Source organism: Balaenoptera ricei, chromosome 2, assembly GCF_028023285.1.
Source record: "Balaenoptera ricei isolate mBalRic1 chromosome 2, mBalRic1.hap2, whole genome shotgun sequence".
NCBI lineage: Eukaryota > Metazoa > Chordata > Mammalia > Artiodactyla > Balaenopteridae > Balaenoptera > Balaenoptera ricei.
In genome coordinates, this window is record NC_082640.1 from 24582572 (window position 1) to 24599277 (window position 16706).

Sequence of the window (16706 nt, forward strand, 5' to 3'; positions counted from 1 at the left end):
GTAAAAAAATTAAGTTTTTACCAGATGTTTGCTTAGATATGAGATTTTGGTAATATATCATTAGCGAGAAAAAGGTTGAGTTTCCAGGACCTAAGTTCTTAGGTATTACTATTGCTTTATTGGAAATGAAAATTTAATACTGAGAAACATTTTTTTCCCCCCACTGGGCCTTTCCAAGGCAAAGATTTAGCTTCAGTATCATAAGCAAATTGGGGGACTTTCTCAACCTGGTCTTCCTTCTGGCTCTTTTCTTGAATTAAGAAGCCACTTTATTTTAAGGCGACATTTTATTCTTTTTGGAAGTGAAGTGTTCCTTTGAAAGGGAATTTAAGACCTTATTAAATTTGCATGACCTCGTTAAGGGTGGATCGTATTCCGATTCTCTTTTTATACTGACACTTATACTGTGATAATTGCTGGTTTATTATGAATGGGATTGTGGCCATTTAGTGAAACCAAGAGTGAAATATTAAAACATAATAAAACTAAAACTCACCCAGCATACAGTGTGGATTCCGTTTTGCAAAAGCCATTGTAACATCTGCCTTTTACGATGCCAGGATGACTTGGTTAGATTTCTCCAGGCGCTTTAGGAATGAGATATAGATCAACAGCTTTTTCCTTCCTTTTCTGTACCGGAAGTCCTCAATATCTCTGCATACGGAGTCAGTCCTGTTCTCTTTCATCTAATCCATTCTCCTGCCCCACTTTCAGGCACAGTATAGTGCCCTGTACTGTGCATGCAGAATGTCCCCAGGCCTGTCTGCCAGGCTTAAAGGAAGAATAGCCCAGGACCCATGGGCGAACAGTTCATAATTCCATCATTTTTTAAGCAGCAGCTACTCAGGGACATCCGATGTGCTGGCCTTAGAATATTATAACTCACCAGGATGGAAAGCTTTCTTTTGCAAGGAGGGCTGATGAATATTAATAGATGATAACCCTTCATTAAAAAAAAAAGAAAATCCATTTTCTGAGGCTGCACTGTTCACGCAGTAGCCACTAGCCATCCAGCACTTGGAAAGTGTGTCATCCAAATTGAGATTGAAACCAAGTAGGACCCTGCAGGGCCTTCCTGAGAACAGACCCCGCTGTGTCCCCACCTCCAAAACTTTAGCCTCTTAAGGCTTTCTCTGAGTTGCAAGGAGCAAATTTAATCAGAGAAGAAAATGCAGAAACTAAGGAAAGCAGTCAAGCAAGACAAAATAATAATAGTTTAGCCATAACACAAATTCAGGGGCCCTTAGTTCCTCCTCAGGGGCTTAGATAATATCCTGAGCCGTATCCTTGAGTTGATTTGCAGATACGGAAACCCCACCAGGTAGAAGAAGTTAACTGCATGCTGACCACCAGCAGGTAGACCCCAGACTGGTTGGAACCAGAAGGTTGATGATTGAGATTCTCAAAACATCGCCCTGTTACCTCACCACCAACCAGAGAATTATTCGCGAGCTGGTGACACACCCTGTGACCCACACCCCTCACCTTGCCTTTAGAAACCCTTCCCTGAAAGCCATTGGGGAGTTTGGGTCTTTTGAACATGAGCTGTCCGTTCTCTTGCTTGGTGCCCTGCAGTAAACTCTGCACTTTCCTTCACCACAGCCCGGTCAGTAGACTGGCTTTGCTGCACCTCTGACTAGCGGACCCAAGTTCTGTTTGGTAACAAGATGTGCTGTAAGTGTAGAATACACACCAGATTTCAGAGGCTTCATTGGAAAATTAAAACATAAAATTTGGGCTTCCCTGGTGGCGCAGTGGTTGAGAATCTGCCTGCTAATGCAGGGGACACGGGTTCGAGCCCTGGTCTGGGAAGATCCCACATGCCACGGAGCAACTAGACCCGTGAGCCACGACTACTGAGCCTGCGCATCTGGAGCCTGTGCTCCTCAACAAGAGAGGCCGCGATAGTGAGAGGCCTGCGCACCGCGATGAAGAGTGGCCCCCGCTTGCCGTAACTAGAGAAAGCCCTAGCACAGAAACGAAGACCCAACATAGCAATCAATCAATCAATAAAATAAATCTTTAAAAAAAAAAAAAAAGAACGTAAAATTTCTCACTACTGTATTTTTATATTGGTTCCCTTTTGAAATGGTGCTGTTTGGGATCTGTTGGGTTAAATAAAATACATTACTAAAATTAATTTCATCTGTTTTATCTCTTTTTTTTTAAAGTGGCCACTAGAAAATTTAACGTCACACCAGTGGCTTACATTACATTTCTCTTAGATGGTGCTGATCTAAGGCAACAGAAAGATTAAGTGCTGTGTTTTCAGTCATTCACATAATCTTCTGGATGGACGTGTCTAGTGTAATGACGGATCTTCTGTGTTCCTTAAGGTTGAGATCAGCATTCAGAGCAACTTCCAGCCGGGGATGAAATTGGAGGTAGCCAACAAGAAGAACCCGGACACGTACTGGGTGGCCACGGTCATCACCACCTGTGGGCAGCTGCTGCTTCTGCGCTACTGTGGTTACGGGGAGGACCGCCGGGCCGACTTCTGGTGCGACGTGGTGATCGCGGATCTGCACCCCGTAGGGTGGTGCACGCAGAACAATAAGACCCTGATGCCCCCGGATGGTGAGCACGGGCTGGCCCAGCTCTTGGGCATCACTTATAATGCTTGTAGAGAAAACCTTATAGAGATTCAATAACTGATATCCTAGGAAGGTCCAGCACTTTCAGGGTCTCTCCTTGAGTTGCATTAGCCTGAGGGTGCTGGAGTGAGGGGGGGACGGGGTGCATTTTCAGATGTTGGAGCTGAGCCCGACGGTTGAGCCCACCATGGCCTTTATGCCTTTGAGCTTAATCCTCGGGTGGGTTTCTGGAGGTAGGAAAGGAAGACTGAAGGGATGCCCGTGATGGAGGCCTTGTTCTCCCTTTGCTGATGGATTATCTTGCTTTTCTTTTGCTTTAGAGACTTGATGTTTTGAATAGTGCTATAGTGCATCAGAAACAGGTTTCTCTAATACGTTTTAATCTGTCTTGTTGTGGGGAGACTGTCAAGGTGAGAAATATGTAGAAAACCAAACAGCTGAGGAGAAATGACATTACTCTCAAAGAGATTGCCAAAGCTTGTCTAGATTAGATCCACTTAGTTGCTGGAAAATGGTGGTTCTCTACTGGGGCGATTTTACCCCCCAGAGACATCCAGTGATGTCTGCAAGCATTTTTAGTTGTGAGAGGGGAGGAGGGGGGTGCTGCTGGCGTCTGGTGGGAGGGGCCAGGGATGTTGCTACACGTCCTACAATGCACAGCAACCCCCCCAGACGGTGACATGATTGGGCTCAAACTGCCAGTAGTGCTGACTTGGAGAAATCCTGCTGTAAAAGAATGGGCTGCCTCTTAGGATGATCAGGAACTCATCCGATCCTGTACGTGAGAGAAACTGCCTTACCAAAAAGCTGAATCTCAACACCCTGTCCTCTTTGCACTTGAAAACTCCTGATGCTAATTCTCAAGCAGGTGTAATGTCTCCTTAGGACCTACCTGCCTGCCTATCTTAATTTTGACTTGATATTTTTATTTCGAAGCAACGCGTAAAGTATTAGAGCTGACCCCGAGGTTCCTTGCGTCCATCCTATTCACAATTGCTTTTCCCTTCTGGAGCATTTGTAAAGTTACGTAGAGAAGGGTCATAACAAATGCACGGAGTTTGAGTTGCATTTACGTGACGTGTGTAAGGAGTGAATCCGTTGCCTTGGTCTTAGCGAATGTGTTGGCCCTTTATTGTCTCAGAAAGAAGAGAGAAGGCCCTTCTTTCTTTACTTATTATTTTTAAAAATTTATTTATTTTATTTTATTTATTTTTGGCTGCGTTGGGTCTTTGTTGCTGAGCGCAGGCTTTCTCTAGTTGCGGGGAGCAGGAGCTACTCTTCGTTGTGGTGCGCGGGCTTCTCATTGCAGTGGCTTCTCTTGTTGCGGAGCACGGGCTCTAGGCGCACAGGCTTCCGTAGTTGTGGCACGGGGGCTCAGTAGTTGTGGCACGGGGCTCAGTAGTTGTGGCTCGCGGGCTGTAGAGCGCAGGCTCAGTAGTTGTGGCGCACGGGCTTAGTTGCTCCGTGGCATGTGAGATCTTTCCAGACGAGGGCTCGAACATGTGTCCCCTGCATTGGCAGGCGGATTCTTAACCACTGTGCCACCAGGGAAGTCCCCTTTCTTTCCTTCTTGCACTAGGTCTTTTCACCTGCCCTCCCCTTTGCCTGGAACCTCTCCCTCTCCTTTCCTCCTCTGCCCGTCAGCTGATCTAACCCTTCCTCAGGGAACCGAGGTCAGACCCTGTCTTTGCTCCCAAGGCCTCGTGAGCCTTTAACGCTGATGACGTTTGCACCTGTGTCTCCCCCCACAAAGCTTTTTTTTTTTTAATGAGATATAATTCACATACTATAAAGTTCATCCCTTTAAAGTGTATACAGTTCAGTGATTTTTGTAGTCACAAAGTTGTGCAACCATTATCGATGTCTGATTCCAGAGTGTGTTCATCCCCCCATAAAGAAACCCTGTACCCTTTACCAGTCACTCTCCATTCCCCCCACCCCGGCCCGGGCAGTCACAGATCCACACTTTCTGTTTCTGTAAACCTGCTTATTCTGGACATTTCACATATGTGGAATTGTATAATATGTAGCTGTTAGGAAATGACTGCTTTTCCTTAGCTCAACCATGTTGTAGCAAGTATCAAGGCTTCATTCCTTTTCATGGCTGAATAATATTCCATTGCAGGGAGACCACGTTTTGTTTATCCATTTGTCAACTAATGGGCGTCTGGGTGTACCTGTCCTTTCAGTTGTGTGGTTCTTCGAATAGAGAACTTTTGCCCCCCCGAACAGGAAGATCAGCGCTGAGAGTTCACCCCTGTGCGAGCCCAGCCATAGCTCACATTACCTGTGCCAGGTGTGATCTCAGTACACAGTCATTGACCGATGCTGTGATCTAGTGGAGACATTAAAATGTTGCTGGCCCAGGGGTCTGGGGTGCCTTCAGGAAAGGAATCAGTGCCGGCACCTGGCAAGCAGCACCTGTCCCTTTCTCCTAGCATTTGGGTCCAGATTAGTTGCATCCTTACGTCTTCCCTCCCTCATGGAGGACTTTTCAGGTGAGCACGGGAGAATGGGTGTTAATATCAGGCTTTGTTTGTTACTTCCGACCTGGTTTGAGTGGTGGGTGAGGTTGTGCACTGTCCTGCTTCTGGTACTGCCTGTTTCCCTTCACTCTAGGCCCAGCTGGCATTGTGTCCTGGCACTTCAATTTTTAAAAATTTCTTTATTTGTATTCTTTTAATTTTATTGAACTATAGTTGATTTGCAATATTGTGTTAGTTTCAGGTGATACGGCACAGTGATTCAGTTATACATATATGTGTGTGTGTGTGTGTGTGTGTGTATGTGTATGTGTGTGTATATATATATATATGTATATATATATTCGTTTTCAGATTATTTTTCCTTATAGGTTATTATAGAATATTGAGTGTAGTTCCCTGTGCTATACAGTAGGTCCTTGTTGTTTATTTTATATATAATAGTGTGTATATTAATCCCAAACTAATTTATCCCTCCCTCACCTTCCCCTTTGGTAACCATAAGTGTATTTCCTATGTCTGCGAGTCCTGTTTTGTAAATAAGTTCATTTGTATCATTTTTTTAAGATTCCACATATAAGTGATATCATATGATATTTGTCTTTCTCTGTCTGACTTACTTCACTTGGTATGATCATCTCTAGGTCCATCTATGTTGCTGCAAAGGGCATTATTTCATTCTTTTTTATGGCTGAGTAATATTCCATTGTATATATGTACCACATCTTCTTTATCCATTCCTCTGTCGACGGACACTTAGGGTGCTTCCATGTCTACTTTGTATTTATTTATTTTTTATCCTCTTTACACATTTGAAGTGTCCAGTACATTATTGTTAACTCTGATTGTGGTCAGATCTCTAGAAACCTTTTCATCTTGCATGAAACTTTATACACGCAGAACAGCAACACCTATTTCCCACCCTGACCCCAGCCCCTGGCAACCACCGTTCTCCTCTCTGCTTATGGGAGCTTGATTGCTTTCGATGTCTCAGAAAAGTGGAATCGGGCAATGTTTGTCCTTCTGTGACTGGCTTATTTCACTTAGCATAATGTCTTCTAGGTTCATCCATGTGGTAGCCTATGACACGATTTCCTTCTTTTTAACTGCTGAATAATATTCCATCTGGCTTTGAATTAAAACAGCCACTGAGGTGAGACCATAAGATTATTTAATATCCCTGTGATTTCCGATCTGTCATGAAAAAAAATCAGTCTTTTTTTCATTTTCCAGCTTCTTGTGAACTATATAGTTATTATGATTCCTTTAAAATTTTTTAAAAATTGAAGTATAGTTGGTTTACAATATTATATTAGTTTCAGGTGTACAGCATAATGATTCAGTATTTTTATAGAGTATACTCCATTTAAAGTTATTTCAAAACAATGGCTCTGTTTCCCTGTGTTGTACAGTATATCCTCTCTGCTTGCCTATTTTGTACACAGTAGTTTGTATCTCAAAATAAGTCAGTCTTGATGGATGAATTGTACTGATGGAATATTGGGAAAATATCAGTTTTAGAGAACTACACACTTTCCCACGTCATTTAAAGCCATGTAGATATGCCCACACACTCCCAGGAGGGTCCAGGCATGAGTTGATCCCAGGGGCAGATACATACCTGGGGACACCTAGAGTGGGGGGCATAGAGGGGGACCGAGAGGCAGGCCCTTCTCCTGTGTGAAATCTTGCCTTTTTGCTGTCCTTGCTTATCTCATGACTTACTCTTAAATTTTGACACTTCTTAAAACACCCGTGCAGAAGATGTAAGAGGGTTTTACTTAATAATAGAGCCTCTAGTGGATCATTTTAGTGAGAAGTTCCAGGGTACAGAATTTTAACACTCTAAGAGCTAATGGGTTCATTTGGTAAAAAAAAAATCCATGCTGTTGCTTGAGAAAAGAGGGCAGAGTTGATGAATCAATTCTTCTTCCTTGCCTGGGTGAAAAATGTGGCAGCTGCCACAGTTTCAGAAACACTATCAAATTTGTATCCTCCTGACTCTGTGCTCTTAGGCAAGACACAGACACACTTAAAATGACAAATTGAAAATGAAAAATGGGGAAATCCCATGAAAAGAGAAACCATTAATGTGAATGAAAGATTTGAAGTCTGTTCAGACCATCCCAAGTGATGCTAATTGGAGAATTTCTTTATTGCTCCTTTTAAAGAACTTTAAAAAAATTTAGTAGGTGATCGATACAGCTTGGAAATCTCGAGTACAGAGAACAAAGTCAGGAAGTAGCAGGTTCATGGGGCAAGAGGTTTTATTGATTGCTGTAGTGCAGGATAATTATTGCTTTGTAGCCAGAGGTGGCAGCTTGTTCCAGAGGCAATCGTAGAATCTGTTCTTGCACAAGGATTCTTGTTGGTGTGGTTTTCTGTCTTACAGAGCTCATTACACTGTAAATCCCGCAGCTGTACCTGGTCGATCTTCGTCGTGGTTAAACTTGAAAGGTGTCCCAGAATATTAACACGGGTGAAAGCGGTCCATGACACCTCATGTATTTGTTTGGGAGGCTCCGTGGTGATAGATTTTCTTACTGATCCCAGGAATCGGGGTAGTATGAAGCAGGAACATGGTGTTTGGAGCCAGAAGGTCAGGTTTCTTTCCTTGCCTCTGCCATTAATGTAGGTACCTCTCGCTCTCCATTTCCTCATCTTTGAAATGAGGAGGTGATAGTGTATAATCTCTAAAGAGCTTTCCAGTCTCACCTGCTTTGGTTTGTGATCTTTGGAAAGGAAAGAAGGAAGGAGGAGGGTGCTAGTTTTCCTATTGTGTGCATGAGGAATGGAGTTTGTTTTGGGATTAGGATTGATGGAAATCTAGCCCAGGAGTCTGTGCAAAGCACCGAAGTCAAGTTTCTGTGTGACTTTCTGGGATGGTGAAGTTTCAGTGGATTGGGAGGCAAACTAGGTTGGGAAATTATGATGAGCATTTGGGTCCTTTGTCACCTGCCATGGATAGAATTTCACCCAATACAGAATTGTAGACTCTGGTTCCTCGATGGAAGCCAGAGACCTGGGAGTACTCAGTCCCTGAGAGATGGATCAGTATGTGGATGTCAGTTTCAAAATATCGTTGGGCCAAGCAAGGGGATGGGAGTTTTGGGTGATTTTGTTCATTAATGGGAGAAGGGAGAGGACTGCCTTTTCCGGTCACACTTAGATCTTTCTGGTCATTTTTGGATTCTCCAAGTAATCTTATGTCTTCTGAAGTCACTGCCCTGAGAGTCATTTTAAAAAATTTTAGATGATATTTTACCAAGCACGTAGCATCCTTTGCACTCCTGTATTTTCCTGCCTTGCTCTTTTAAGTGAAATTGATCTTTGAATCAGTGCTGGCCGTCATTACTCCGTTAAAGTTAGGGGGAAGGAAACAGCATGGCAGCAGCTCTATTGTACTTTGTTAAGAGAATTCCCTTAATAAAGACACGTTCAGGGAGACCTGGGTTTAGTGACCAATTGACCATTCCACGAGCAGTGTCCCTGCTCCAGAGCTAATCGGTACTAATCTTTCATATTAAAAGTATTAGGAAACATAGTACATTAAAGCCTCATGAAGTGCAGTGGAGGGTGATAGCTCTCATTAGGGGAGCAAAACGTAAAACGTTTTGGCTTGGTAAATCAGTGAGGCTTGATTTATTCATAAGCACGTGCAAGCTCGCAAAGGGCAGCAGCCAAATAATTATTGTTTATGGTGATAATGTAAGGAAATCATTTAATCCAGTGACTGTTTCACTGTTATTTATTGAGAAGTAGCAACATTGCCTCTTAATGTCTGGGGTTGGGGAACTCTGGCGTCTGGAAGGTTCCTATGGAGTCCCAGGAAAGAATGCTCCGATAAGATAGCAGGTGAATTATGTGTGAGGATACCCATCCAGATACCTCCCCCCGGCTTTTACATTGAGAAGTATTTATGTGAGCTTCCTACTGGTGCAATAAAAGTATTGGAATTCCGGTGCCTTAGGAATCATTCCACTAATTTTTATTCTCCCCCATTATTAAAATTTCTGTAATTTGAATTGCAAACTCTGCAGTCTTGCCAGAATGACTCTATTTGCCATTCAAAGTTGAATCAAAATTACTGGAGTTAGTTAATAGGTAACTTATTTGAATAAGGGATGTTTATTCATGAAGCGTTAGGAGAAAAGTGTGAATATGGCCTTCTGTTAGGTCGTGGAGGTGGATACCGCCCAGTTCTGAAACTTGGTCCTAGACTGTTCTGGGGAATTGTTGTTTTCAGTATAGTTGACTGTGAAATGAGAGATGTGGCAGTTCGTTCACAGGACCATAAAGTGAGCGGGTGACAGGACTTATCAGTCTGTAACCATTGTTTAACTGTGGACTCAGAACTAGAATTTGATTGTGTTACATGAGACGATCAGCATTTAAAATTCCTATCTTTTTAAAAATTTAAATGATATTTTAGTAATACTAATGAAACCTAGACAATCACATTGTTTTCATTGGCCACCTAATACTGTAACTGGAATCCCATTTGTACACTAATAAGAAAATTAAATGTATTTGCTAAAAACTCAAAGAGAAAAGGTAAACCTGAGTGGCCTCTTGGAGTTGAGGGAAGCACATACTCTCACTAAATATTAGATAGTTTAATGTAAAGAGAAAAAAGCCCATGTTACAAGGAAGGGTAGGATGTGTTTGATAAATATGAGAGTAAATAAACTAAAAGGCATAGTTAATATGTTGAAAAAAGTGAGTTAGTATCTTCTTGTCAAAAAAGCCATTTTTGATAATGGTATGTGAAAGAAGGAATATTCAGGTAGGAAATAAAGTAATCCTTTCCCTGTAGGCACTTAATGGTCCTTTAAAATGACACACGTGGTTTTGAGTCCTATCTGATCACGTGGAGACCCTGTGTATAGATTCACTGTGGCGTGGCCCAGAGTGGACCTGGCTTGCAAATGTGTGCATGAGCGTGTGTGTGCGTTTATATGTGTGAAGGAGCGTGTGTGTGCGTTTATATGGGTGCATGAGCGTATGTGTGTGCGTGAACATGTAAGTGTGTTTGCAAGCATTTGTGTTTATAAGCATGTATGAGCATGTGTGTGCATTTGTATGTTTTGATCTGAACAGCATTTGAAATAATTTTGGTGTCTACCATGTACAGATTACGTCATTTAACAATTCGGATGATTTATCGGCATCTCTTGAGAACTTGGGAGATGTAGACCCGTCCCTGCATCCCACATTGCAGCCTCTGCCTCATCCCGTGGTCCTTTGCTTTCCAGACCTTCTGTCCCCTGCTTGGTTCCTCTGATCTGCTCGGGCCCTGTCGGCATCTGGGTCCTCACCTCGAGGGTCAGCCTCTGAGCCTGTGACCTCAAGTTTCCGAGGCGCCATCTGACCACATGCCACATTGGCCCGTATGGTCACTAAGGTTCCCTTCAGCTCGAGAATGTTCTGAATCTAAGAACTCAAAGAGCAATGGATGAGAATTTATGAAAGGGCTCTGAAATAAATCGGCTTTATGAATAGAAGCCTAAGAAACTGGGGTTTTTTTTTTTTTAACCTATGGAAGGAAAAACAAAGATGAAAAACACAAAGGCAGACTATAAATGGTCTTCATCTAAATCAAAAACCTTTGTATATATAGGTAGTGGTGAACTCTTTGTTTATGAGTAAAAAATTAGTCTTTTCTTCTATAAATTTCTGTTTGGTGTTTGTATTTATCTCTTGAAACTCACTATACTCCACATGCCGCCTTTATCATTTTCTTGCCTAGTGAATAGCTGAATCACGAATTTTAGTGTTTGAGTCATGGCTCTCTAATTTAAAACAGTTTCTCTCACCCACAAAGTATTTTATTGTGTGCCTACTATGTACCAAGCAACTCAGTTTAACCCTCTCCTAAGAACAACACTGTAAACGGACTGGTACGATTCTTACTTTATATCTGAAAAAAATGTTGCTTGGGGTGTGTAAATAATTTGTCTCCAGGATGGCATCTTGGAGTAGATTTTAAGTCCAGAGCGATTTTTTTCCTCCCCAATTCTGAAATCAATGCTTTGAAAATAGCAAGGGTTGGTGAGTACTTGTTGATTGATAAAGTTGTGTCAATAAGACTTGACTGTTCAGACTTGAGATTTTGGACACATATTATTAAGAAAAATTGTGGAATTGGCTTCTTGTGATTTTTAAGAGGAGGGTAAAAACCTCCTTGTCCAGACTGTTATTTTGGACATTTTTGTCATTTTGTAGGCAAATAAATGGAGGAGATTCGGTCTGGAGCTTCCTTGCCAAATGGTAATCGTGAGATTATGTAAAGATATGTAAATTGTATCAGATGCTATTTGGGTTTTTCTGCTTACAGGAAAACTGTAAGCACAAAGAAGGACTATAAGATTTTCCTTTTTGGTGTTAGTCATAAATGCATTTATTTTCTTTTGCTTCCTAACCCAGCAGCTATGTACTTTAAATCAAGCCGGTGTTTAATTCTGTGTGGAAGTGAGGGTGAGTTAGTTTTGCGGGTCTCCTTCCCTGTTGTCTGACTCGTTTCCTCATGGTTAATCCTTCATCTCCTTCGCTGTCAGAGCCCCAGGCCCATCTGTCCACTCTCGGCCTTGGTCCCCCACCGCCTGTGTAGGGATCCTGGCCCCGGGCTGCTCCCAACTGGGTTCGGTCCTGATGGCCCCTTGTAGGGGGGCTCAGCTTGCATCCGGCCCCTGTTTCTGCTCTGGGCAGACCCTTTAACACCCCAGTGACCCTAATGTAGAGGCTGCAAGAGAAGTTTTCAGTCGCCTTCAAACAGACTCGTCCCCTGGGCACAGGGGGTCCTCTGGGACCGCTGCTCTTCCCAGCTCCGACCCTGACTTGTGGACCTCCCTGTTCTCGTGCCCTGAGCCAGGAGTCCTCAGTGCGGGCCGTCCAGCAGCCCTCAGTGCCGACTGTCCAGAAGCCCTCAATGCCGTCTGTCCAGGAGCCCTCAGTGCCAACTGTCCAGAAGTCCTCAATGCCGTCTGTCCAGGAGCCCTCAGTGCTGGCTGTCCAGGAGCCCTCAGTGCCCTCTGTCTAGGAGCCCTCAGTGCCATCTGTCTGCTCTCCATCATGCCTCTAGCTCCCTCTAGCCTGTTGGACAGGTGAGCTTCCACTTCTCTTCTTGCTTTGTGTTCCTGAACAAGTCTCTTCACCCCTCACTGCTTCTTACTAAGTCTCCCATCTTGATTCCACGTTCCCAGGTCATGCTCACCTTCCAGGGCTGTGTCCCATTCCAGGTCCATGCCCCCCTTCCACGGTCATGCCTCCATTCCAGGATCATGCTTCCAGTTTGCGTCCTTCTGTTTGGCAGGTCCCTGGGAGAGTCTGCCTTGTTTGACTCCAGCTCTAAAGGAATGACTGATTTTTGCATAGGTTGTCTCCTGAGCCTAGAATCTTGTTAAAGCTTGGTGAATACAACTAATATGCAAAGTCTTGGGGGCTTGGGCAGTGGGATTCAGAGTAGAGTTTGGTGTTGTATTGATCAGGGTTCTCCAGAGAATCAGAACCAATAGGAGGTGCATATATATAGACAGATTTATTTTGATAAATTGGTGCAGAGAGTTGTGGAGGTTTGGCAAGTCCACAGTCTGATGGGGGAGGCCAGCAGGCTGGAGACCCAGGGAAGAGTTGCTGCTTCAGTCCGGTGGTCGTCTGCTGGAGAACCAGGAAGAGCTGCTGTTGCAGATGAAGTCCGAGGCCGTCTGCTGGAGAATTCCCTCTTTCTCTGTGGAGGCCAACCATTTGTTCTATTCAGTTCTTCAACTGATTGGGTGAGGCCCACCCAATCAGGGAGAGCAATCTGCTTGATACAAAGTCCACTTATTTAAATGTAAATCTCATCCCAAAACACCCTCAAGGAACTATCCAGCATGGTATTTGACTAAATATCTGGGCACGATGGCCAAGCCAAGTTGACACATAAAATTAACCATCAACGATGTGATCTCAAGAGGTACATCCCAGTTAACAGGGCTGTTCTCCTCTACTATCTTAACACCTTCTTAGAGGAGGAATGTTCTATGTATGTTTGTAATTGATACAGTAGTTTTCCCCTTAACAGATGATCTTCCACTGATACTGCTGAATGTCAACGCTCTTCACAGAATGCTCTGGGAGGAAGCGGAGAGATGGTGGAGTAAATATAATGCATATAATGCATTGGTAGCTTTGAACTCTCTGAAAGCAGAAATGCCAGGGTGAAGGGCCAGAGATTTCTCCCGAAAACTGTTGTGAAATGGACAGAGGTTGAACTTCACTGGCTCACTGCCTGCTTCTCAGGAGGACCATCAGCTTTTGTCTGAGAGGTTGGCAAGACCTACCTGAGACAGTGTCTATTCCATAGCTCTTGCTGCTGAGCAGACCTGCCTACTGGGATTACTTCCAAGGGATTTGGCTACTGCAGGTGTACATCCAGATACAGGGTTCTGTGACGTGTTTAAAAAGATAGGAGCTCACGTGCCTTTCTTCTGTCTTTAGCTTAGAGGGCGTGCATCATAATTGATTAGGTAGCCTGACCTCAGCTCTGAGAGATGGTATCGTGGACCAGTGGTCTTTGATGTCAGTGCTACACTGACACCAGGACAAGAGGGGCTCTGGCCTGGGCTCTGCATTCTAGAGACCCCTGTGGATCGCCAGTACCAGCATCTGCATTTATTAAAGAGCACGGAGCTGCCGTGTTCACTGGGGATCTTGCAGTCGGTGCCGGCACGGAGCCACCCTAATTTTGAGCATTCTCTCTAACTGTTTGGACACCAGACGATGATCCTGTCTCTCGTGCCCTGGGAGCAAAGGTCTGTGTCTGAGTGCTGTGGACTGTGTGGGTTGTGGCATTGCCATATAGATAAAGTAATACATGTACTAGTAAGACTATATACTAATAAAGACAAAACTCCTCTCAGATAATAGAATATTTTAGAATATAGTAGAATTTTTGCGTAATGAAAGATCAGTTTTCAGTAGTGCCGAGTGTCCTGTTTTTTTCTTCTTCACTCTTTTTGGTGGTCCATCTTCTGGTTCCAGAGGTACTTAATAATTAGTGCAGAATTTGCAACAGTTCTACACATTGGCTGAAGAGTATTTCACAATATTTAACAAAATTTAATTTTGTTTTACAAAACCAAAAAATATATTTTACAATGTAAATTCGTACTCTCCCACATATATGTAACTCTAGACATGACATGTGTTAAGTGTGATACTGAGTTTTCACATTGGCAACTGAATGGATATTGAAAGCTTGGACTGGATAATTTTATTTTTATAACCACTTAGTGAGATTAAATTCTTAAAAAACTAGATAAAATGTTCAATGTTATTTGAATATTTTATTTTTATCAATTTGAGGTTCATGAATTATAATTTGTAAGTTCTCTTTTAAGTTCAGTAGATAATTTAGAATATTCAGAGGGAAAGTAGCTTTTTGAAGACACAATAATTAAAAATGTTTATTTTTGCACTTCAGTTTTTAGATTAAAATATTAAAATCGTATAGACTGGATATAAATATATTTTTATTATTTAAACTTTGAGATGATTTCTGTGACTAGAAGACAAATTATGTGACAATCTGGATCTTTCTCTTTTTATTTTTTAACTAGACATAATAATTTTGCTGAAATGAAGGCAAGGAAAACAAATTTTATGGAATATATATATATAAAACAGTTTACAATTATGTAAGTCTTTAGTTTATTACTCATCCAAACATTGCTAACCCATCAGCAGAACACCCAGACAAGTCATCGTAATTAAATTTAGTAATCTTTAGCATTTTGCCAACTTACAGTCCTATATAAACCATAGCTTTTTCCATCCTTTTTGATTCTGTCAATTATGAAGACGTATTTGTCAGTGTAGGTGGATAGGGCATACTTCACAGTTGGTTCGCTTGATTAATAACTTAGAAATATTTCCACGTGTTTATGTGGGCCTGAATTTGTACTCTTGCCCTGGGCCCCGGACACATCATGGGTGGACCTGTTCCGGGTTTCCAACGGGATTTTCCAGGTCCCCTGTGCACAGGACGTCCTTCCAAGGTTACTCTCCACGGGTTGATTTAGGGAGGCAGTTTCCATTGCCTGAGGTGACACCATTGGTGTCCTTTCGTGCCTCCCCTGCCCCAGCCTTCCTTCTTCTACCTTGAAGAAGAATGTCCCCGGGGTGCGTTGCTTTGTGACACTAAACACAAGCTATCAGTTTTAAGTGATCCCTCCTTTACTCAAGGCCTCATACCTACCCTCCAACCATAAGAAATGACAATTTCCTTTTTATGCTTAATTATCAAACTTTGTAATGTCACCTGGGTTGTTTTGCTCAGAACTGAAAATAATTGCAGTAGCCTAAGCCAAAAGAAAATTTTTATTTTGTGGTCAGAGAAATTTAAAAAAGTTTAATTATGTATTACTGTGTTTGTTGCATGTGAATTTTTGTGGTTATGTCAGAGAAGCAGGGTCAGAGGAACTATAAAACATGGCGGGGAACAAAAAGATGCTACGTTAGGGTGAGAGCCTGAGGATCTATGATTTCAAGGAGAAAAAGGAACGCCACACAAACTGACTGGTAATATTCATGTCTGTTTTAAAATGTGTGATGGAAGAGATCAGATCATTCCATTGACTGTATTTATGGGAGCGATATAGCAGTTTTATTCAAGATGGCATATATGCAATACATAGGAAATGACATCCTTTGTAACTGTTTAAAACAAGGAAAAATTTTAGAATGCCAAATTGAAAATACATGAAGTGGAGCCATTAGATTTTCAAAAGAAGGACCTGGGAGGTTTACATCCGTCCTGAGTAGTTGTTGCCCCGACCTTGCGAGTCTCTGAATATTTTGAATGTCCTCCCCTCTTCCGTCCCCCTCGTATCCATCCTGGAGATGGGATGGGATGAGATGTGACCCACCCTCAACCCACCTCTCATCCCTCCCTCGCCCTGACTCTGCTGTGCTCCTTCAGCCCTCTTGTTCCCTCATTATGACAGTTTTTCTTATAATTTAGATGATTAGAAGTTCTCAGGACTTTGGAAGTATTTACCGTCATAGGGCTTTTATGGAGTTTATGTGTAAGTCATTGAATTCCTTTGGTGGTGATAAAGTGCACATCTTCCTCTAAGCTCTTCGCTGATGGGAATACAGGAGAGGAAGGTCTTGGGTTGATGGCCATCATGGGTGCCAGCAGCCGCTTTGGTCTTAAATGGCATTACTGTCATAGAATGGAATAATTTTTATATCAGTCTATAAAGGATTATTTATTGAGGTTCTACTATGTACTTGTTTTTTTTTTTTTTTTTGGTTTGAATATACAATATGGTTACTATTAAGTATTTAGTATGACGCACGTTTGTAATACAGTCAGCTTTTGGCTGATGGTGTGTACTCATAATGATGAACTTATTTTTGGAAAGGATGTTTCATGTGGCAGCTGCTGTAATTATTTATTTGTCGGTCTTTTCTGCTTTGGCTGTTCATTCTTGAGGCTCTCACTCTTGTCTGGCTAAGAGGTATCAGAAGTCAATTTGAAATTCTGATCTCTGGAAACATGGATAACGTCTCTCTCCTTGTTTGCGTGGGAGCTTTTCTGAGACAGCACTTCTTTTTTCTGTTTTTAAAATTTATTTTTTTTTGT

The 16706-nt window shown here is 42.5% G+C and overlaps 1 protein-coding gene across 5 annotated transcripts in view; it reads left to right on the plus strand.

Annotated features, from left to right (window-relative positions):
- The window catches only part of SFMBT2 (Scm like with four mbt domains 2), a 222993-nt gene that overhangs the window by 36214 nt on the left and 170073 nt on the right, over positions 1-16706 (plus strand). For all 5 annotated transcript variants that reach the window (XM_059912123.1, XM_059912115.1, XM_059912134.1 and 2 more), the window contains exon 4: positions 2337-2577. In XM_059912123.1, the coding sequence (XP_059768106.1) occupies positions 2337-2577 (241 nt within the window). The remainder of the gene's footprint in view (positions 1-2336; positions 2578-16706) is intronic.